General features: G+C 37.9%; 1 protein-coding gene across 2 annotated transcripts in view; it reads left to right on the forward strand.

The window, feature by feature from the left end:
• tmem131 (transmembrane protein 131) overlaps positions 1-22,697 on the forward strand; it is a 190,108-nt gene that overhangs the window by 104,290 nt on the left and 63,121 nt on the right. For both annotated transcript variants that reach the window (XM_059963868.1, XM_059963869.1), the window contains 10 exons: positions 4,552-4,668; positions 5,275-5,397; positions 9,469-9,549; positions 11,192-11,342; positions 11,433-11,489; positions 12,119-12,180; positions 12,270-12,378; positions 14,471-14,579; positions 20,248-20,401; positions 22,342-22,512. In XM_059963868.1, coding sequence (XP_059819851.1) covers positions 4,552-4,668; positions 5,275-5,397; positions 9,469-9,549; positions 11,192-11,342; positions 11,433-11,489; positions 12,119-12,180; positions 12,270-12,378; positions 14,471-14,579; positions 20,248-20,401; positions 22,342-22,512 — 1,134 coding nt within the window. The remainder of the gene's footprint in view (positions 1-4,551; positions 4,669-5,274; positions 5,398-9,468; positions 9,550-11,191; positions 11,343-11,432; positions 11,490-12,118; positions 12,181-12,269; positions 12,379-14,470; positions 14,580-20,247; positions 20,402-22,341; positions 22,513-22,697) is intronic.

Raw genomic sequence — 22,697 nt, forward strand, 5'->3', positions numbered from 1 at the left:
CCTGGAAATGTTCAGCAAGTCAGCCAGCATCTGGTATAAAATTTCTGATGTAATGTCACTGACTTGAAATGCCACTGATGCTACTGGTACTGGTACAGAGGGCTTTGTAGGCCTCTGAACGTATCTAGCATTTCTCAAATTCAAATGTTCATGATCTGGCATATATTGCTTTTTGAGTTCTTCTAGCCTTCCAGCTAGTTTTGTTTTCTGTCATTAAAATAAATTCTGACCAGTATTATGTGGTTATTTGTACATTGCTGCTGTTGGCAAGTTATTGTTCGGCCACGAGATATTTTGAGACATCCAGAAAGGCAATTAAAGGAGAAAGAAATTTATATAAAATGGCCTCTTATATCACCATTCACAGTAAGTATCAATTGTTCCATTTTGAAAGAGATACTGTTACCATAAATAGAATGCATCACTGCTTTTACCTGTAATTAATAAGTTTTCAGGAAAGGATTGGGAGAACCTTTTCTACTGAAGCAACAGGTGGACTAGTGTTTCTGCTGTCCCACGATTTCTGTCATGATTCTGATATCTTTATACATTCTCTGTAGGACTATGGGTTTACTCCAACATCCCAAAGACAACTTGTTTGTTTACTGTAAATTACTCCTCAGAGCAGGCCAATGGCAAGAAAAAGCTAAAAGTTGTAAGCAAATAAATTGCAGTTCTAGAGCAAAATACGGAGAGGGGGATTGGAGCAAATGGCATTGGTCCTGTAAGGATTGGCATGATGCACCAAATGGTTCCCTTTTCCATCATCAGTGTAACATGAGATGGGAAGATGTGTAGAGACTCAATGCAGCTTAATTTCATTTTTGTGTTGCAAGGTTTTGTACTTACAACAATATACAGTGATGCTAGAAAACTTGTGAACCCTGTAAAAAAAATTTCTCTATTTCTGCATAAATATGACCTAAAATGTGATCGGCTCTTCACGCAAGTCCTAAAACTAGATAGAGAACCCAATTAAATAAATAACACAAAAAATTTACTTCAGTTATTGAGAAAAATGATCCAATATAACATATTTGTTGGAAAAAGTATGTGAACCTCTGGGGTAATGCCTTCTACAAAAGCTATTTGGCAGGTGTTCCTATCAATGAGATTTGGGGGGTGTGAGTTTATAGAGGTGCCCTGCCTTATATTTTTAAAAAAAGAAAGTGGTCAGGTTACTGACAGAGCCTGCTTTTCTCAAGAAAGATCTGTTTATGTGCACCATGCCTCGATCAAAACAACTTTCAGTGGACCTTAGAAAAAGAATTGTAGAGATGCATTAAACTGGAAAAGGCTACAAAAGCATTTCTAAAGACTTGAATGTTCTTTAGTCCACAGTGAGAGAAATTGTCTACAGATGAGGAATGCTATTTTCCCAAGGAGTGGGCATCCTCCAAAGATCACACATAGAGCAAAATGTGCAATGCTGAAGGAAGTGGAAAAAAACCCCAAGGGTAACAAAAAAAGACCTACAGAAATCTCTAAAATGCACTGAAATCTCTGTTCATGTGTCCACTGTAAGAATAACACTGAACAAGAATGCTGTTCGTGGAAGGACATCCATGACAGAGGAAACCACTGCTCTACAAAAAAACATTGCTACATGTTTCAAGCTTGCAAAAGACTACCTGAATGTTCTAGAATGTTTTGTGGACAAATTAATCAAAAGTTGAACTGTTTGTCATAAATGCACATTGCTATATTTGGAGGAAAAAAAGGCACTGCACACCAATACCAAAACCGCATCCCAACTGTGAAGCTGGTAGAAGGAGCATCATGGTTTGGGGCTGCTTTGCTGCCTCAGGGCCTGGACAGCTTGTAGTCTTTGAGGGAACAATTAATTCAAAATTGTGTCTAGACATTTTACAGGAGAATGTCAGGGTAGCCCTCCTTCACCTGAAGCATAATAGAAATTGGATAATGCAACAGGACAATGATCTGAAAGACAAGAGTAAAACAATGTTTTTTTTAAAGAATAATTATGTTTTGGAATGGCCAAGTCAAAGTTCTGACCTTAATCCTATAGAAATGTTGTGGAGGGACCTGAGGCAAGTAGTTCATTCAAGGAAGCCCACCAGCATCCCAGATTTGAAGCAGTTTTGTAAGGAGGAATGGCCTAAAATTCCTCTAAGCTGATGTGCAAGACTGGTCAAGTTACTGGAAAAGTTTGGATGAATGTATTGCTGTACAAGGGGGTCACACCAGTTACTGAGAGCAAAGGTTCACCTACTTTTTCCAACAAATACATGTAATGTTGGATCATTTTTCTCAATAAATAAATGAACAAGTATAATGTTTTTGTGCTAATTAATTGGGTTCTCTTTAGGTTTAGGATTTGCATGAAGATCTGATCACATTTTCGATCGTATTTATGCAGAAACAGAGAAAATTCTATAGGGCTCACAAACTTTCTAACATCACTGTAAGGTCAATACAATTATCTTGATATGAAAACATTGGGTAAATGTTAGACAAGGCAGGTCTATAAATTTATATAGGGTGCAGTTTCATTTTGCAGTGGTCTAACTTACAACAAGACTGCTCTTGGTTAAGCCACTACCTTTTAAAAATTCTCGTATTTTAAATTCCTTTTTTGGCCTCACTTTGCCCTAACAACCTCATCTGTAATCCCCAACCACTATCAATACTGGCATGTTAAGGATCTCTGAATTTGCATTTACAACTGTACTTTTAGATGGTAAGTCCCAAATTTTTGGAATTCTCTCAGTAAACCTTCCAAACTTGTTATTTAGAATGCACTTCAGACTGAGGTTTCAGCCATCTGCTCTCATTTCTCCTTGTGTGTTAAATTTAGTTAACTCTGTCTTGATTCTCAGTATGCTGCACCATACAAGTGATTGTGATTAGTTTTGAGTACTTTGGTGGGAGCATGTGTGGTAGAATTGTATGACATTATAATTACTTTGAAAATGTATTAAAATAGTTATAGTTTTAATATTGAGCAAGCTTATTTTCAGACAAATGTTGGTGGAGTATGATGAGGGATGGTAACACTTTGCATTTAGTGAAATAAAAATAGGAGCAAGTAGAAATAGAAATACATAAACTTTTCTCAAAATTAACGATGAAACACCGAAGTCCTGCAAATGCTGGAAATCTAGAGTAACACACACAAAATGCTAGAGGAATTCAGGTCATGCAGCATCTATGGCAAGGATTAAAGAACCAACATTTCGGGTTGAGACCCTTCTTCAAGACCCAGAACAATTACATGTTTAAATGCACTTGTCAGTGAGTTGCCAATTTACATCATCAATTTAAGGCCAGAGGGTTTTCTGAGCAGTGATTTTTTTTTAAAGAAAATTGTACTTGGCAGAGCAGAGTGTAGCATTTTCAGCTTTCTACAATGAGATTAGTTGTTTTGAAATTCACAGCAAATCACTGAATCATATTGATTAGTGTTGAAAACTGCAAAATATGATCTCCGTAGAGTAGCATTGAATTATTGTTAGCGACTTCAGGATTTCTACATGTACAGAATCACTTTTACCAAGTAATTTTAAGAAGTGCTGGAGATGGTTACAGACAATGAACTCAGTCCCTTGCCTACCGTAAAGTAGATGGCAGCCATGGCTCATTTGTAGCAACTGCCTTGAGTTTGATAATACATGGATTCAAGCTAAACTTATAACCTCGACTGACTTTCTTGTTCAGTACTGGGTGTTTAACACTATCAAAGATGGGTGAAGATATTTTACAAAAAAAAGATTATTTATGCATATTCATAATTAGAATTGCCAAGTTCTTTTAGGGTAATGATAATTATGATATTTTGACTATAATTCGTCAGTGCAAAAATTTGAGGCTAAGATTTTTACAGTATTTATCTTTTGTAATATGAATATTTTTGAACTGTGAAAGATCTTAAGTTTATCTTTCATGACTAATGAATATTTTGAAGTTTTGGTGGCAAATGCTAAGGTGACAAAATGTTAGCAGATCAATTCTGGAATTCAGTGCTTAAAGTGCTGTTAATGCTAAGCTAATGCACTTAATTTGAGGGAAAATTAACTGGATTTGTGTAATAGTATTTAGTGTTATAGAAGCTGGTTGACTTTCATTTCCATCAGTTTACGTCAGTCTGAGAAACTTCTCAGTTTACAATCTGAGAAATATCCAACATGTCTATTGCCAGATTGTACTGTCTGGAGACATTTTGCTACACCTCCTGACTCCATAAGCATTTGTACTTGGTTTAAGAATATTACAGTAAGATGTGTAAACTGGCAGTTAAGGCTAAGATGGCATTATTCAGGTGTCTTACCAATGCCAATATATTTGAAATAACAAGGATGCAAGGTTTTATTTTCTTCAAACTTCCAACCATTTACGACCTCTTCTGTGGACCAACATGGTTTCTTTGAAACGTAATGCTGACAGCTCAAACAAAATGGCAAATTCTAATTATAACTGCATTTTTGGCCTGTTGCCAAACTGCTTATTTGTCCAAGGTATACGAATCAACAAAATCTGCTTCAGCTACACAGGTTATGAGCTAATTCACTTTTTTTTTGTTTTGCTGTCCAGATAATCCCTCCAGGAGGAAACACATCTTTTGATGTAGTTTTTCTTGCAAGAGTAGTGGGAAATGTAGAAAATACTTTATTTATTAATACATCACTTCATGGTGTATTTACATACCAGGTAAGAGAATCTTAAATTTTAATTAATAATATAATTTGACTCAGTAGGTAAAATTTAAAGTCTTAAGCAAAATGCTTAAACCTCTAAATGAATTTCTCTTAAGGGAGAATAAATTGTGCTACAACTATTATTTGCTGATGTATGTTGTTAATGTCAGTGATTCTCATCTACAACTTTCTGGCTCCCTGTTCCTATATCCTTTCCAACTATTGCTATCCATCAAGCCCCCACCCACAAACTCCAGACCTACAACCTTTTCAAATCCTCCTTGCTTCAGTTCATACATGTTGAGTGTCAGCTTGATACAACAAAAATAGTTTGACCTTTAGGCAATTTCCATCATTAACTTCTGGCATCATCTCAAGAGTTTTATCTCCCTCTGGTGTGCTCCTTGGTGAGTAGAAAGAGTAGGCATTTTCTGATCACCTATCACCTGAAATTATTTCATGTTCATTTTTTTCTGTGTGAACTGTAGTGTGGTTGAGTTACTTTCTCTTTTGGTAATTTACTACTTCAGGAAGTTTGCATGTCTTGACATTGATTGTCTGTTCATTAATTGGTCTTTGGCATTTTTGTAAACCATCCTTTTGTAACATCTAATTACAGGTGTTTGGTGTTGGAATACCTAATCCTTACCGTTTGCGCCCATTTATAGGGGCAAGAGTTCCAGTAAATAGTAGTTTTTCACCTTTAATAAACATACACAACCCTCACAGTGAACCTTTACAGGTAAGTTGTCTGTTGAGATTGTGATGATACTGTGGTTGTGTGTTTGTTTTAGCATCCAGATCTGAAGATCTGAGTACCCATTCTTGAAGTTGCCTTCCATGGAGACCAGCAATTTCTGGATTCTTAAAGGTGAAGTCTAGCCAATCTCTACAGCAGAACCATCTGTTGAATTTTCGTATTAAATCTCATAATCAAAGGCTCTAGCACAAATAATTTGGTTTATTGGAACATTGACTATGTGGGAGAAGATCCAATTCAGATATTAATTTAAAGTAGTGTGGATTACTCTTCATCTTATTTAATTTTTTATGTCCCTCCCTGCTTCCCCCATCCAAATTAAAAGGTGTTACAAATCAAAAAGCAGTACTTATTCAATAGTTGAATGAAATGGCTTGCTACTTAAGAAATCTTGCTAATTGAAGTTGTGATAAATGGCTCCGTTTGAAGTAATCTAAAATTGCAAATATGTACCATGTCATTTTATAAAGTAATTTAGTAGCAAGGATTATGTAAATTATTTAACTCAATAGCAAATGTGAATGCTAGCATCTGTGAGGAGTTGACAGAAACAAGGAGGGAATCAAATGGAAGTAATGTGGGATTAGTGTAAGTGTGTGCTTACTGGTCATTATGTACTCTGACAGGGCAGCCTGAATCTGTGATGTATGACTTTGAGCAATGCTAATACGTCAAAAATTAAAACTGGTTAATAGTTTACTTAAGCCTGAGATAATTTGTCATTGACTAATGATCATTGACAGTCCTTCCTATAAAGGCCACCTACCTCCCACCCTGCCAAAAAATTAATACTTTCCTGAATGGTAATTTGTAACACATTGAAGTGGAGAAAATCTGAGATGTCATGATTGTTCTGTTTTGAAGTGAAGTCAAATACCACCAGTCCCAAACTAGCTAGCTCAGTTGCACCAAGTCCCTAGCATTTAAATTCATGGCCAGTAAGACAAACCAGAATGGGTGTTTGAAATTCACCATGGAAACAGAGTAATTGTAACTGAGTTTTACAATTTAGGAATGTTCTGAGTAACAGAGCTCACAGACCAAGAAGTATGCAGGTAGCAAAATTGAAACTGAACAAAATGTATGAGAACCACAGTAGCTGGAGGACCTTGGGTATTTGATTTTACAAATCACATCTGTTCAACTGCAAAGTGTTTGAGAAGCCCAGAATGTATGATATTGCAGGGATTTTAGAAAAAAAAAATGCAGTAAGAACCTCTTGGAGGATACCAAGTGCTCCATTGTGGGAGAAATGGCAACACTTCTAAAATGAAAATCTGAATTTGTTGTCCACTGAAATAGAGATGATTGCATACACATTCAGTGGCCACTTTAGTAGGTACACCTGCACACCTCCATTTTAACATGGACTATTTAATCAGCCAATCATGTGGCAGCAACTCAGTGCATGAAAGTATGCAGGTGTGGTTAAGAGGTTCAGTTGTTGTTCAGACCAAGCTTGAGAATGAGGAAGAAATATTCACCAGTCAATGAAGGTGAATGAGCAAGTGCAACAGGCAGTGAAGAGGGCAAATGGAATGTTGGCCTTTGTTACAAGGGGAATTGAGTACAAGAGCAAGGATGTCCTTTTGCATTTGTACAGGGCCCTGGTGAGACCACACCTGGAATATTGTGTACAGTTTTGGTCTCCAGGTTTAAGGAAGGACATTCTGGCAATTGAGGAAGTGCAGCGTAGATTCACTAGGTTGATTCCTGGGATGGCAGGGCTGTCTTACGCAGAGAGATTGGGCTTGTACACGCTGGAATTGAGGAGATTGAGAGGGGATCTGATTGAAACGTTTAAGATAATTAAAGGATTTGATAGGATTGAGGCAGGAAATATGTTCCAGATGTTGGGAGAGTCCAGTACCAGAGGGCATGGATTGAGAATAAGAGGTCAGTTATTTAAAACAGAGTTGAGGAACAGCTTCTTCTCCCAGAGAGTTGTGGAGGTGCCTGCCTCGGAAGACGGTGGAGGCCAATTCTCTGGATGCTTTCAAGAAGGAGCTAGATAGATATCTGATGGATAGGGGAATCAAGGGATATGGGGACAAGGCAGGGACTGGGTATTGATAGTGAATGATCAGCCATGATCTCAGAATGGCGGTGCAGACTCGAGGGGCCGAATGGTCTACTTCTGCACCTATTGTCTATTGTCTAAATATCCTCTAAGTGACTTTGAACATGTTGGTACCAGACAGGGTAGTTTGAGTATCAGTAACTCCTGATCTCCTGGGATTTTCAAACACGACAGTCTGTAGAGTTTACAGAGAATGGCGTGGGGAAACAAAAACTATCCAGTGTCTAGCTGTTCTTCGGGTGAAAACACCTAGTTAATGAGGGAGGTCGGAGGAGAATGGTCAGACTGCTTCAAGCTGACTGGAAGGTGACAGTAACTCAAATAACTACACATTACAACAATGGTGTGCAGAAGAATGTGGTAGATTGCTCAAGTACTGCACTTGAAGCATTTTTATTGTTCCTATTTAACCTCTAAGGTGTTGAACAAGGTTATTTCTCACTTTTTCACTGAAAATTAATCTTTGTTTCACAAATTTTGTATGTAACCATGATACCTCATTTATTATTTGATATTGCACCTGATTTTTGATGGACAAAACCAACAATCTAGATTTTAAACAAGTCAAATCTTGGGCCAGAATTCATGATCAGCTTTGCTGAGACTCTCAGTTTTGATTTTACCAGCTGAGATAATTCAGATGTTGCAAGCAGATTGCTTAACTGCACAGGCAGCAACAATACATCAAGGAAAACCATTAATTTTACATCCACTCCATCTCTCAGCAAGCATGCTGAACAGTATTTTCTGCTTTTACAACAGGTAGGGGATATAAGATCAAAGAAACCAATTTTATTAACTCAAAAGCTTTCGTCTCAGTTTTCCTGAAATCCTCCATATGTATCATAAGTGTGTTTACCATAACGGTAATACTCATGATTCAAAAGTTGTAGACCTTGCATTCAGACAGTCGTAGCTTAAAAGAAATGTAAGTTAAAGTTGCTCTTTAACTTAATATCCCACACAATAGCATCAGTTTCCCTATAGTAACCAGGGATGGTTGCTGGTAGGAGTCCATTACAGCTTATGCAGCCGTTGCAGAGTTCTGTTACAAAAATTAATAATGTGAATGAATCAAAGTTGGCAAAATTAATAAATTAGGTCTGCTAAGTAAATAAAGGCAACTGTACTTGAATATTTTTTGGCAGCTCTTAGTATTTTGGGAAAGTGCTCTTTTTCAGTGGGCGAGCATGCTTTGTGTTAGCATGGCAAATAATTTACAAGTGGAGTCCGTGAAGTCCAGAGACGTATTTGTTCCAAAAGAAAGTTATGCATTTTCTATAAGCATCATTCACTTAAGAAGGTAACTGGTTTGAATGACTTAACCGCCCATCAACCTGAGCAGGGCACACCCTTATGGTGAAGAAAAAAACTGAATTGGATTAGTGTGTTCTAACTCCTCTTGTTCAGTAGTCAGCTTATTATCCATATTCACCTGGAAAGTAGAAGAAACACTGGAGGGCTGCTACTCCCTGTGAAAACGTTTCCACACTGGTTGCCACCTTCAAGATTGGAGGCGCAAAAATGCAAGTACTAAAAATGGAAACAGCATGGAATGCCTAAAATTTGGTTTTGAGTCTGGCAATGCATTTATTAATTGGTTAACTGTCTTAACAGCTAGCCAATGAACTATTTACACTGGTTGACATCTGCAAATCGAATGCCATTTCTTCTGTTGAAGAGAGCCCTGTGTATGTGCAGTTTACTCCTGGAAATTAAAATTGAAATGCTATTGCCTTTCTTGCTAAAATATTGAGTTTAATGGCAGGTATGTTTGATATATCCAGAAATCCCTGAGCATTTTTCAAATCTGATTGGAACTTATCATTGCATTCCACACAATGCAAGACTAAAATGATGTAAAGACTTCTTGTCTTGATTCAGGACCCAGCTATATTGAAATTAATACAATTTTCACAAACCTTTGACAAACCATTTTGCTAGTGACCGAGATTTGCATTTTGTTTTACCAGGTAGTTGAAATGTATTCAAGTGGAGGAGATCTGCACTTGGAACTTCCAACAGGTCAACCAGAAGGTCCTAGAAAATTATGGGTGAGTGTAATAGGTTCAGCACTTTATTGTCCTCCTAGAGTGGTCAATATGAAATAAATACAATTTATTTAATTATCTTCTATCATTGCAATGCAGTAGTGTTTAATTGAACCAAACATTTGATTGAAAGTAGACCACTATGATTTCTTTTTGAGGGCTTGTGATAGGTGCTTGAAACTTTTGGCCTTTTATAGTCAATTACCTGGAAGTTACAGTTCACAGAAGTAAAACATTTTAAAGCTAGTATATTTGAGTAGGGTTTATATTGAGCGTAATTTATAAATATGAATCTAAGATTGTTACTTTATGATTATGCTGGAGAAAACAGAACAAGGTATCACCTGTGGAGGAGCACTCACACTTCAGCTACCACGTGACGGAAGGGGCATGGAAGGCTATGATCTGGGTGCAGGTCGAATCATAGTTTGCCATGGACTAGATGGGCCAAAGGGCCTGTTTCTGCGACTTAACACGTGTTTTAAATCTGAAGGTGGTATCTGTTTTATGATGTAATGGCAAAACAACAAGGTTTTGCCATTGCTACCCAGTACAATACTGAAGTAAATAAATGAGTGGGTAAGTTGTGTGAATATCTATGGATCTTAAGTAAGTCGAGCTATTCTTCAGTCAGTTCCTTTCAGCATTTAGTAATGTTTTGTAGGAACCCAAGCAGCCATAGTACTTTTGTCAATGAATTTTCCTTATGATATAAATCCTTGGATGCCAAGATGTTATCTGGGTCCTTGAACTTGTTCTATTAGTAGGTAGAAGGTTTTCTGTTTCACCATTCATGATGTAGTCTGATTGTTCAATCACAAACAAGGGACTGATAGTCCTTTTGGTGAGCTTAGCCAAGTCATTTGAGTGGGGTCCTCTGAGTCATCAGTTTGGTTTTGGCCATCATATTTGCATATAGATACATAAACAAACATAAAACACACTGAATTTGAATCTCATTTTAAAGATATGCAGTCTAAAGCTAGTGTTCTTTTATCCTATGCAAATTTTAAATAGCTGAAAATGGAAATTCTTTTTAATTAAATACATCAGGTGGAATTGATAGGTGGATCTTTCTAAGGCTTTTCTTTACAGATCTTGCTCTGTTCTGTATTGCTAGAACTAAGTATATTTCTGAAATGGATTTTGACAAGAGTAAGGAATGGTAAAAACTGAATTGCATTGGTATGTTAGTATATACATGCTTAAGTGCCATTCATTTGGGAATTTTGAAAGAGTATAAAAGGAACTAAAACATCTTTCTCTAATTAAAATATAATTAAATTCCTTGAACTATTTCACTTTAAATGAATGAAATTCCCTTCTAACAAAGGCATGAAAAATGCCCGTGTTTTTATTCTGAAATATTATTCTACCAAGTCAGAAAGGTATGTCATAGCTTTTCTTGTGATTGTCACAAAATATTTCACTCTCTCTTGTGTTACATTTGAATATGCTATCTAATAATATCCCAAAGCACATCTTGCATATGTGCTCAAAACATAAACAGGTCCTGGTCATGTGGTTGCTATGCTTCCAAGGTGAGAGTGGGGTGTCATCTTATTAAAGTATGATTTTTTGAGTTTTCTCACTATCTGATTCTTTGTATATAATTTTCCTTATCTTTTTTTTTGCTTTTCAACAGGAGATTCCACCTTATGAAACAAAAGCTGTAATGCGAGCCAGTTTTTCTTCAAGAGAAGCAGATAATCACACAGCTTTCATCAGAATAAAAACAAATGCGTCAGACAATACAGAGTTCCTTATTTTACCTGTGGAAGTCGAAGTTACAACAGGTAAGTCAAATAAATATTTTGCTCCATATTTTCTATTCAATATTTAAAGTATAATTTTCTGGATTTAAATAAAAATTATTATTGTTACAGCACCTGGAATTTACTCCTCAACAGAAATGTTAGATTTTGGTACATTACGATCTCAAGGTGAGCTAAGAAATTTATTGATTAATTGGAAGTTCAGTCTCAATCATTGATCTGCTCTGTATTCCGTCCGCTAAGCTCAGTGTTGACACCATCTGTTCTTGTCTTCACTAAATTTTACTCACTTTGCTCTGCACTTCATCTTTTTCATCTGTTACTGTTATTATCTTGCACTTGTGAAGAAATGATCCTTGCAACCTGTAGGAAGCTGCATTGGACTCTTTCACATCAATGCAGTTTTATAAGGTTTTTAGTAACTTGTGATTCTGTACTTCGATAGAGCAGCTTGCATCAAAATGTCTTATAGGTAGTGTTCTTTCAGCATTACTCTCAGTTTTATTCCAGGTTACAATGTGTAGTATGACTATTTTTGGACATTCTGTAATTTCAGGTTATCTTATTAAGGAAAGTTCTGCCCCTCAATGTTGGGGAGGGGCGGTCTTTCTTTTATGGCTTGCCTATTTTATCTCGAAGTATACGAGTTATTTGCAGATTATTTGGCTTCTGGTGCATGTTAGATACAGCATGGTCTCCACATAGAGGAAAAAAGATTGTTTTACTTAATGATTTAAATTGGCATTTGGCTGGTAAATGCAAAGCAACAAAAATGACATCATGTAATTTCTCTGCAGATCTTCCAAAAGTTTTAAACCTTCATTTATTAAATTCAGGAGCAAAAGATGTACCAATAACTGTAAGTTATTACTTTTCATGACTTCAGAATAAAATTATGCATTTGGTTACATCTGTTTTGTGACAAATGTATACTGGTTTGGTTTTTAGAGTATTAAACCATCTTCACCAAATGAAGCTGTTACAGTAGACTTTAAGCCAATTACACTGAAGGCATCAGAAACAAAATATACCAAAGTTGCAAGTATTATATTTGATGGTAAGTGAATTCTTTAAAAAAATAATTAAGCTGAGTTTAGATATTAAATGTTGAAAGTACATATTGTCAAAATATCTTTCCTCTGCAGTATGAAGTGATTTGGGTAGTTCTGTGTAACATATACAAATTCAAAGTACATTTATTAACAAAGTATGTATACAGAATGCAACTCTGAGATTTATCCCTCCCATGGGTAGCCATGAAGTAAAGAAACACCGTGGAACCCATTAAAAAAAAATAACCAAACACCCAACACACAAAAATAGAACTAATTGCACAAACGACAAAAAGCGAGCGAACACCACATAGAATATCAAACATCAAACCAGGAGTCCAGCGTTATTCAGCTTAATCCAGTTCAGTGCCACACTGTTAGCAGTGCAGACTGCAGGGCCATTCTTTGCCAAAGTGCCCCAGTCTGCATCAAACGCCACAATAGTACCTCTCAAAAACAATAAAGAAAGAGTAGCCAGTATCCAGACACATGCAACGTGTCCCCCAAAACAAGTCCGTGGCATCGCTGATCAATCCTGGCAATGTGGATCTCAAGGCTGCTGCACCATCTTCCAGAGCTAGAGGGAGAGGAAGATGGTGCCAATTGCAGGCAGATGATGCCAAACGTCCACCCGTCCTCCACTCTCATCCTTGTCCTTGCTCAGCGCCTCAATCAGAGAGAGTCGTGCTTCATCTCCAAGCTTCCAGGTCTCCAGACCACACACTCTGCTGCAAACCTCCGTGAAGTCACTAGAAGACAGCAAAATGTCTGATCACTCAATTGGTCCCAAAACACCACCAAAATAAAAATCACAGCTTCCAGTCACATGCAGCTTAGCAGGATAATCAAAGATGTGAAGGTAGTTTTGTAAACTGTCAGCAGGACAGAGCCATTGGTCACATTGTTTGCTGGTGCAATCTTGACCTGAATTAAAATGTAGTTATTTGGAACAGAATGTGAACAAAAATAAATTATATAGTATAGGAAGTTATCCTTTGGCTAATTGTGTTTGTAGAAGACACTTCTAATGGCACCCACTTCCTTATCCTTTTCCCCAGAGCCATCTCCTTAACATTTGTACGTAGTTCCTCTTTGGAAAACACCCTTTTATTTGGCTTCTGTTAGTTTTTTTATGGTAATATCCCAAATAACCACTATGTTTTCTTTGCAGAATATAAAACTTTTTGACTGTAATGCCAATGGAAATTGTGCTCCATATCTACTCTATCACACCTTGAGTACTTTACTATACCTTTAAGAAATATCAAATTCTCACCCCTTACTTTACTCTTGTGTCTGAAAGAGAGAGAACCAAGCGCAAAATTTTTTGACAAATTTAAACAGTAGGTAACTTATTTTGAACAGATCTGTAAATGAGTCAAATCACAGAATTCCAAAATGTAATACATTTAATGTTTGGAAAAGTAATGTGGTTGATATATGTAGAATGGATCATAATTTTAGAAATGTACAAATCCACCTGACAAATTCAATTAAGTTTATTACACCATGACCTCTTTATTTGGTATCTCCTGTACCTAATAAAGTAACCACTGATTGTATGTACATGATCTTTTGCTGCTGTAGCCCATCCACTTCAAGGTTTGTGTTGTGCATTCTGCACGCTGCTGTTGTAACACAAGGTTATTTGAGTTCCTGTCGCCTTCTTATCAGTTGAACCAGTCTGGCTATTGTCCTCTGACCTCATTCATTAATGAGATGTTTCGCCTGCAGATATACCACTCACTGGATGTTTTTATGTTTCTCACACAACTCTCTGTAAACTCTATAGAGCCTGTTGCTTATGAAAATCCCAGAAGATCAGGTGTTTCTAAGAAGCCACCAACAATCATTCAGTCAAAGTCACTTAGCTCATATTTCTCTTCCATTCTGATTGGTCTGAACAACAACTGAACTTCTTGACCATGTCTTCATGCTTTTATGCATTGAGTTGCTACCACATGATTGGCTGATTAGATATTTGCATTAAAGAGCCACTTATGTGGCCACTGAGTCTATGTACTACAAACTATGGTAGGGAGAAAAGTTGTTACCAAAGAACTTCATTATGAATCTATCATTTGTATTTCATTTCAGCTTCAAAAGCAAAAAGAACATTGCAGTTTTCTGGGAAAATAACTGTGAAAGCTAAAGAGAAAACTTACTCAAAACTTGAAATTCCATACCAAGCAGAGGTGTTAGAAGGGTAAGTCAAAATGTTTCATTCTTGTTAAGTGTTGGTGATATTCAAAAGTAAAAGTGGATTATTCATACTTTAAAAAGAAATTTTCAGTTAATTGGAACAAAACCAAAATTATGGTGGAAATCCAAAACACAGGCAAAAAGCTGGAAGCACTCATTGGGTGAAACATTAGTCAGCAGAGAAAAATGGACAATATTCATCATCAGACCTCTGCAGGGTTTTAAGCTGCATAGGAATAGGAAGGAGAGAAGAAGAAATATCTGAAAGGCTGTTAACCAGATTTATCACCATTGCTTTAAAAAGAAAAACAAGGTAGAAAGGAGAAAGGTTTGAAACCGGTTGAAGCAGAACAAAGCATTTACCGGTATATGCATTTTGTTTATGTGCAAGGGCTGTAATGTACCCTGCCAAACGATGAGGAGCTAATCCTTGAGCTTATGTTGAACATTGTTTGTGCAGTGTAGAAGCATAAGACCATGTGAATGGGGTAGAGAATTGAAGTGGCTGGAAGCTCAGTGTCTTCTTGGCAAACTGAATGGCGATGTTTTACAAGTCAGTACATTTGATTTCTCCAAGATGGAGGAAACTTGAGTATTGCATACTGCTGCATCCGAAAGGCTGATAGGTACCCCATTCAAGGCTTATTGAGAAAGTAAGGAGGCATGGGAACCAAGTGGACCCTATTGTATCTGTCTCCACCACCGTTGCTGGCAGCCCATTCCACGCACTCACCACTCTGCGTTTATATAAAAAAAACAACAACAACACTTAACCCTGACATCTCCTCCATCTCCTCTGTACCTACTCCCCAGCACCTTAAACCTGTGCCCTCTTGTGGCAGCTTTTTCAACCCTGGGAAAAAGCCTTTGACTATCCACACGATCAATGCCACTCCTCATCTTATACACCTCTATCAGGTCACCTCTCATCCTCCAACAACACACACAAAATGCTGGTGGAACACAGCAGGCCAGGCAGCATCTATAAGGAGAAGCACTGTCAACGTATCGGGCCGAGACCCTTCTTCAGAACCTCTCATCCTCCGTCGCTCCAAGGAGAAAAGGCCAAGTTCACTCAAAGTGTTTTCATAAGGCATGCTCCCCAATCCAGGCAACAATCTTGTCAATCTCCTCTGCACCCTTTCTATGGCTTCCATGCCCTTCCTGTAGTGAGGTGACCAGAACTGAGTACAGTACTACAATTGGGGTCTGACTAGGGTCCTATATAGCTGTAACATTACTTCTCGGCTCTTAAACTCAATCCCACGGTTGTTGAAGGCCAATGCACCGTATGCCTTCTTAACCAGAGTCAACCTATGCAGCAGCTTTGAGTGTCCTATGGACTCGGACCCCAAGATCCCTCTGAACCTCCACATTGCTGTGTCCTACCATTTATTCTGCCATCATAATTGACCTACCAAAATGAACCACCTCACACTTAACTGGGCTGAACTCCATCTGCCACTTCTCAGCCCAGTTTTGCATCCTATCAATGTCCCGCTGTAACCTCTGACAGCCCTCCACACTATCCACAACACCCCCAACCTTTGTGTCATCAGCAAATTTACTAACCCATCCCTCCACTTCCTCATCCAGGTTATTTATAAAAATCACAAAGAGAAGGGGTCCCAGTCCCTGAGGCACACCTGGTCATCGACCTGCATGCAGAATATGACCTGTCTACAACCACTTTTTGCCTTCTGTTGGCAAGCCAATTCTGGATCCACAAAGCATTGTCCACTTGGTTCCCATGCCTCCTTACTTTCTCAATAAGCCTTGAATGGGGTACCTTTATTGAATCCCTTCCACTGTTGAGCTGTGGGAAGAATTCATGGGTTCAAGACCAATGTTTCCTAGAAAGAATTATCCAATCTGGACTCTGCCATCTGCCAAAAATGGGAAATTTATGGTTCACATGGAGAGATTATCAAAACCTATCTTCTCTAATCAATTCATTTACTCCCACCCACTGCCTTAACAGCAACTCTTTGCCCTATCCAAACACCCTCTTGTCAACTTTTCTGTCATTCACTTGCACTGGGGATGGCTTGTAATAGAAACAAACTGCCAACAAGCACGTGAAGGGAAACTGGAGTTCCTGGGGGGAAAGCAATAGGTCAAGGGCAGAATGGCAGAATGTGCAAACATCATTTAGATGGCAGTTAATATTCTCTGCAGTCTCTGGAACAGTTGCTGGTCTGAAGTTTTATGGTCTTTGAAAGCAGCTAATAGATTTGGATGAAATTTTCCAGGCTGTTTCTCAAAAAGAAAAGAAGTGTTGAGAAGTAGGTAATCTTGTTTATTGGGGGAAGAAGTGATAAACTAAATTAGAGAGCACATTTTCCCTGAACACCTTGAATGGTTTGCATAACTTTGTCTCTGGAATTCTTTTGTGTTCTAATTTATGCATCTCGTTAGTCTATTTCTCCCTATGAACATCTTCCTTGGTATCAAGATATTATTTCTTTTAAAGCTTTGCAGCATTGTTACATTGAAGTGCTCCTGCACCTGACATCGCTTTATGTACATACCATCAGTCTATGTATATACAGTGCCTTATAAAAATATTTAGTCCCCAACCCTTTGTTCATATAAATTACTATTACAGCCAGGGATTTTGATCAATGTAACAGCAAATTTTTGTTTGTGCATCACATGCTCCTTTTTTTTCATATTTTTGTTATGTGCCTTGTTGTATGACGTGGGCGAGTATAGTCTTTCCATGACCATGATTGTTCTTGGCAATCTTTTTTTAACAGAAGTGGTTTGCCATTGCTGCCTTCTGGGCAGTGTCTTTACAAGATGGGTGACCTCAGCCATTATCTGCCTGGCATCAGTGGTGGCATAACCAGGACTTGTGATACATACCAGCTGCTTATACGATCATCCACCATGGTTTCACGTGAGCTGGGGTTTAAGCAGGTGCTACACTTTATCCAAGGGTGACCTGCAGGCTAGCAGAAGGAAGGGGAGCCTTACACCTCCTTAAGTTAAAGATGTATCTCTACCCTGCCACCTTTTTCCACAGTAGAATCCAAAAAGCAAGGAAAATTGTAAAGAAGGGAAAACTAAAAAATCAAAAACTGAAATGTCAGCACCACTATTACAGCCAGTAGTCTTTTTGGATAGGTCTCTAGTAGTTTTGCACAACATGATGGAGGAAGATATGCCCATTCCTCCTTGTAAAATTGCTCAAGCTGTGTCAGGTTAGTTGGCAAGTGGCAGTAAATAGCAGTCCTGAGATTTTGCTGGAGATGTTCGATCAATTTAAGGTCACCACTCTAACTGGCTAACCAAGGATATCAATTTTCTTCATTTGAAGCCAATCCATGGTTGCTCTAGCAGGGTGCTTTAGGTCATCCTGCTGAAAGACCAGCTTCCTCCCTAGTTTAAGCTTTCTGGCAGAGACCAGCAGGTTTTTATCCAAGATCTCTCTTTTTAGCAACACTCACCTTTCCATCAATCCCAACCAGATATCCAGTCTGATGTGCAGTACTAGATTTACATGTACCACTTTATTTAAAAAAAACTTATCCTTACCCGTAAAGCCTTTGCAAAGCATCACTTAGAAGATGCTGTGAAGATGTGGAAGAAGGTCTTGAGCCAATGAGACTCTAGTGGAACTTGGCCTCAACATTAAGTAGTGCATGTGGCATAAATCAAATACTGCGTGCCAACCAGATAACATCATCCCCACTGTAAGGTATAGTAGAGGTAGTAATGTGCTATAGGGATGCATTTCAGCTGTAAGGACTGGAAATCTGGTCAGGAATGATGGGAAGATAAGTACAGCGAGATCCTGGATAAAAAGCGTGCTAGCCTCTGCCAGAAAGCTTAAATTTGAGAGGGAGTTTCTCTTTCATCAGGACAATGACGGGAAGCACACTGCCAGAGCAACCATAGAATGGCTTCAAATGGAGAAAATCGATGTCCTTGAGAGATCCAGTCAGTGGTCTTAAACCAGTCAAGCATCCACTGCCACTCCTAAACTAATGTCGCACATCTTGAACAATTTTGCGAGGAGGAATAGACAGATCTTGCTCCATTATGTTGTGCAAACCAAAAAGACTATTGGCTGTAATAGCTGTAAGACGTAGTTCAACTAAGCACTGAGCAAAGTGGGATGAATACTTTGAACTGCTGACATTTCAGTTCTCCGTTTTTTTTTCATGCTTTACACTTGGGATTTTTTTGGTTGTGCTGTGAAAAAAGGAGCATGTGATTCACAAGTAAAAGCTCTCAGTTAAATTGATCAGAATCCCTGATTGTAATACTGATTTATGTGAGCAAATTGTTGTGGACTGAATACTTTTACATGGCACTGTAAGCTATTCTTGTGTACGTTCGGCCACACTCAACAGTTAATTGTACAGTATGTTTATAAGATTGCTTTCATATTTATATTTTTTGTTATTTATACTTACCGTGTTTTTATCATGCTGCGATGGATCAGAAGTAACAATTGTATTTTTTCTCTTACACTCACTGAAGCATGATTAAAAAAAAACAATCTTCAATCCTATCTTTCAAGACCGTGTTCATCCAATTTATCATGCCACACTATTGCTAGTCATACTTTTATCTGTCTAGTTTCCTTCTTCCTGTGACCCGACACCCTTTCTTCCAGATGTTCAAAGATGGGTGCCACAGTACAAGTGTTTGGTCAGCTATCCTTTTATCTCCACTTTCAGCTCTGTCGATTTTTGTCTGGTTGACTTTCTGCAAATTACTTTGAGCTTTTATTATGCCAAAAACATTTTGCATGTGCTACTGTAATACATTGGAAGATTATTTTCTTTGACACATTACGCTTGTGTCCAATCTGAGATTCCATTCTTGCCATTCTTTCTCCATAAATCTTGCCATCTCTGCTCCTGAGAGTGCATGTAAATTTCAACTGGGAGAACTGGCACACTTTTTTTCAGCAAACTTGGCAAAGAGTACAGTTTGCTAAGGTATTAATGTCTTAATTAAATTGGTATTGAATTATTTAGAACTGTTCAATGAATTTGCAGCATTTAAAGTGTAATTGGACATGTAATTGAATAGGAATAGTAGAGGGATACAGGACTAATGTGGGCAATGGGATTAATGTGGATAGGCATCACAGTTGGTATGGCTGAACTGGGCTGAAGAGCCCATACTCCCATGAATGAAAGTACCTGACAGTGGAAGTTTTGACAGGTGCTCTTTCAGCATAACTACAGTCACTACACTTTAACTAGGTATTAGGAAAATGGTTTGTGTTTCTATACCTTCATACACTGAGTCCAAACCCAGAAAAAGCTAAAGGAAATTTGCAACAATCTTGTATTTTCATCATCACATAACACACATAGTTTTTTTTATTTCAAGCTTTCTTTTTGGAGACATAACACTGATGCAAAGATTAGACTTAACACTGTACAAGTTAGCCCTCATTCTCTCCAACCCCCATGCCATCACATGCCTTCTCCAAATCATTGTAAGAAATCTTATAATTACAATGACAACCAGAGTTTTGATTAAAACTGGCACCAGATTGTCATCTGTTATGTTACTCAGTGCTAAACTATAGGATAATTTTATTTTGTTTTAAGCATTTTCTATTAAATTGAGAATCCCTTCCAAGATTTGGCTGACAGTAAAACCAAGGCCACAAGGAAAAATGTGACACTCTTTGTGATTCACAGGTACTTAGGATATGATCATGCAGCAACACTCTTTCATATCAGGGACAGTCCAACAGAATCCGTGGAGAGGCCAATATATCTAACAAATACATTCAATTTTCCAATTATTATACACAATGTTTCTTTGCCGGAGGATGCAAAGACAATGTTCAAGGTAAGTGCTTGTATGTACTTTTTTTTTCCCAGCAGTAAATTGTTGAATTTCAGAATTAGTCTTGACTTAGGCATGGTTATAAAAAGCTAAATGTGTGAAGTGAAGAGAGAGCAATAGTCCTTGATGCCAAAATAACATTTGATAATATGGTATTAATACCATAATAAATTGGCCAGTCATCAGAGCATCAGATGTTTGTTCTCATATTACCTTGCAACTTTCTGCTGGATGCGACCTGCTATCTTCAGCTGCCGCTTCAGTGACCCTTTATGTTGGAAATGGAACATTTCCATTTGTGTGTTGTTGATTGCACAATAGCTTTTCGAATACTGAGCGCCCTTGCCACATGTAACATGTGCAAGGTGGTGTTCTGAAATTTGCAGCATAAAACATTTATATCACATGATTGTAGACAATGTCTTTCTCTGATAAGAAAGTCTAATCGTCATCCTTTAATTTTCGATAGGAAGATTAGATATAGGAGCAGAATTAGGCCATTTGGTCCATCAAGTCTGCTTCTCTGTTTCATCATGGCTGATCCAATGTTCCTCTTGGCTCCAATTTCCTACCTTCTCCCCATATCTCTTCATGCCCTGACCAATCAAGAATTCATCAACCTCTGACTTAAATATACCTAAAGACTTGGCCTCCACAGCTGCCTGTGGCAAAGAATTCCAGAGTCACCACTCTCTGGCTAAAAAAATCCTCCTCATCACTGTTCTAAAAGGACGCCTCTCTATTCTGAGGTTGTGTCCTCCTGTCATAGATCCCCCAGTATAGGAAACATCCTCCCCACATCCAGTCTATCAAGGCCTTTCACCATTTTTAAGTTTCAATGAGGTCACCCTTCATTCTTCTGCAATCTAATAAATACAGGCCCAGAGTCATCAGATGCTCTTATTATAACAAGCCATTCAATCCTGGAATCATTTTCATCAATCTCCTTTGAACCCTCTCCAGCTTCAGCACATCCTTTCTAAGATAAGTGGTCCAAACCTGCTTGCAATACTCCAAGTGAGATCTCACCAATGCTTTATAAAGTTTCAACATTACATCCTTGCTATTATATACTAGTCCTCTTGAAATGAATGCTAACATTGCATTTGCCTTCCTCACCACAGACTCAACCTGCAAATTAACCTTTAGGAATTGGGAACCTTTAGGGAATCCTGCACGACGACTCCCAAGTCCCTTTTGTGCCTCAGTTTTTTGTATTTTCTCTCCATTTAGTAAATAATCATCCATTTCATTTCTTCTACCAAAGTGCATGACCATACACATAATCACCATCCTTTGATTTTCGCGCATTAGTTATTACTGAATTGCTCAAAGCTTTTTTGGGAATTGCTGTTGTAGATAACATAACTGAATAAGTTGCAGCTGCTGGTCAGAGGATAGGTATTTTCTTAGTGATTTATCTAATTACTGAAAACCACCTTGCTGCAATCTACAAAAGTTGGATGACTGCAGTTCCAATAGTATTTCAAGGAAGTATTTCAATAGTATGTCAAGGAGGTTTGACAGCCAAACTAGTTCACTTGTTTGGTCCACTCCTTACATACTATTTCTTTTTAGACAAGTAATACTTAGCTGCGGCATTCATCACCTATACAATACAGTGCAGAATTTCTCCAAATTTTACTCAAAATCAGTCAGATTTGATATCTGTACAGCCCAAGTGGACACAGTATCAGGCAAGTGGGACATCAATTTCAGTTTTCTTCCCCCCCAAGTCACTCACCCTCCCACAGGTATGTATTGTCGGTCATAGTCTTGGACCTCAGACTCTAGGAAACGCAGTGATCAATGGTCGCTTTGGACCAGCACCAACTTCATAACAATTAGAGATGACAAATAATTGAGGCCTTGCCAGTAGTCTAATTCAAGAACATTTATTTTATACAATGTTTAAACTATGACCTATTTTCCTTTTGTTACAGATTAAAAACTTCAGCACACCAGTTTCTGTTCCACCACACAAAACACTCTATATATTCTCTCTCCTTTTCGCGGCAACCACTTCCTCCATTCATATTGACAGCAACATCCTGCTCATTACAAATGCATCAAAATTCCATCTACCTGTGCGAGCCTATACAGGGTTTTTAGATGTAAGTACAAAAATGAAATAAATTTTCCATGTGAAAACGTGAAGTGATTTTTTAAAAATGTTCATTTAACAAAACCAGCCAGAATCCATTTATATACTATTATATGGATTTTACATTACATACACCAGTCAAGTTTTCTGTTCCACACAATTTAAGAATTCAAACTGAAAATTAGTTTTGAAAGT

The sequence above is a fragment of the Hypanus sabinus genome, chromosome 3 (assembly GCF_030144855.1).
Source record: "Hypanus sabinus isolate sHypSab1 chromosome 3, sHypSab1.hap1, whole genome shotgun sequence".
Taxonomy (NCBI): Eukaryota; Metazoa; Chordata; class Chondrichthyes; order Myliobatiformes; family Dasyatidae; genus Hypanus; species Hypanus sabinus.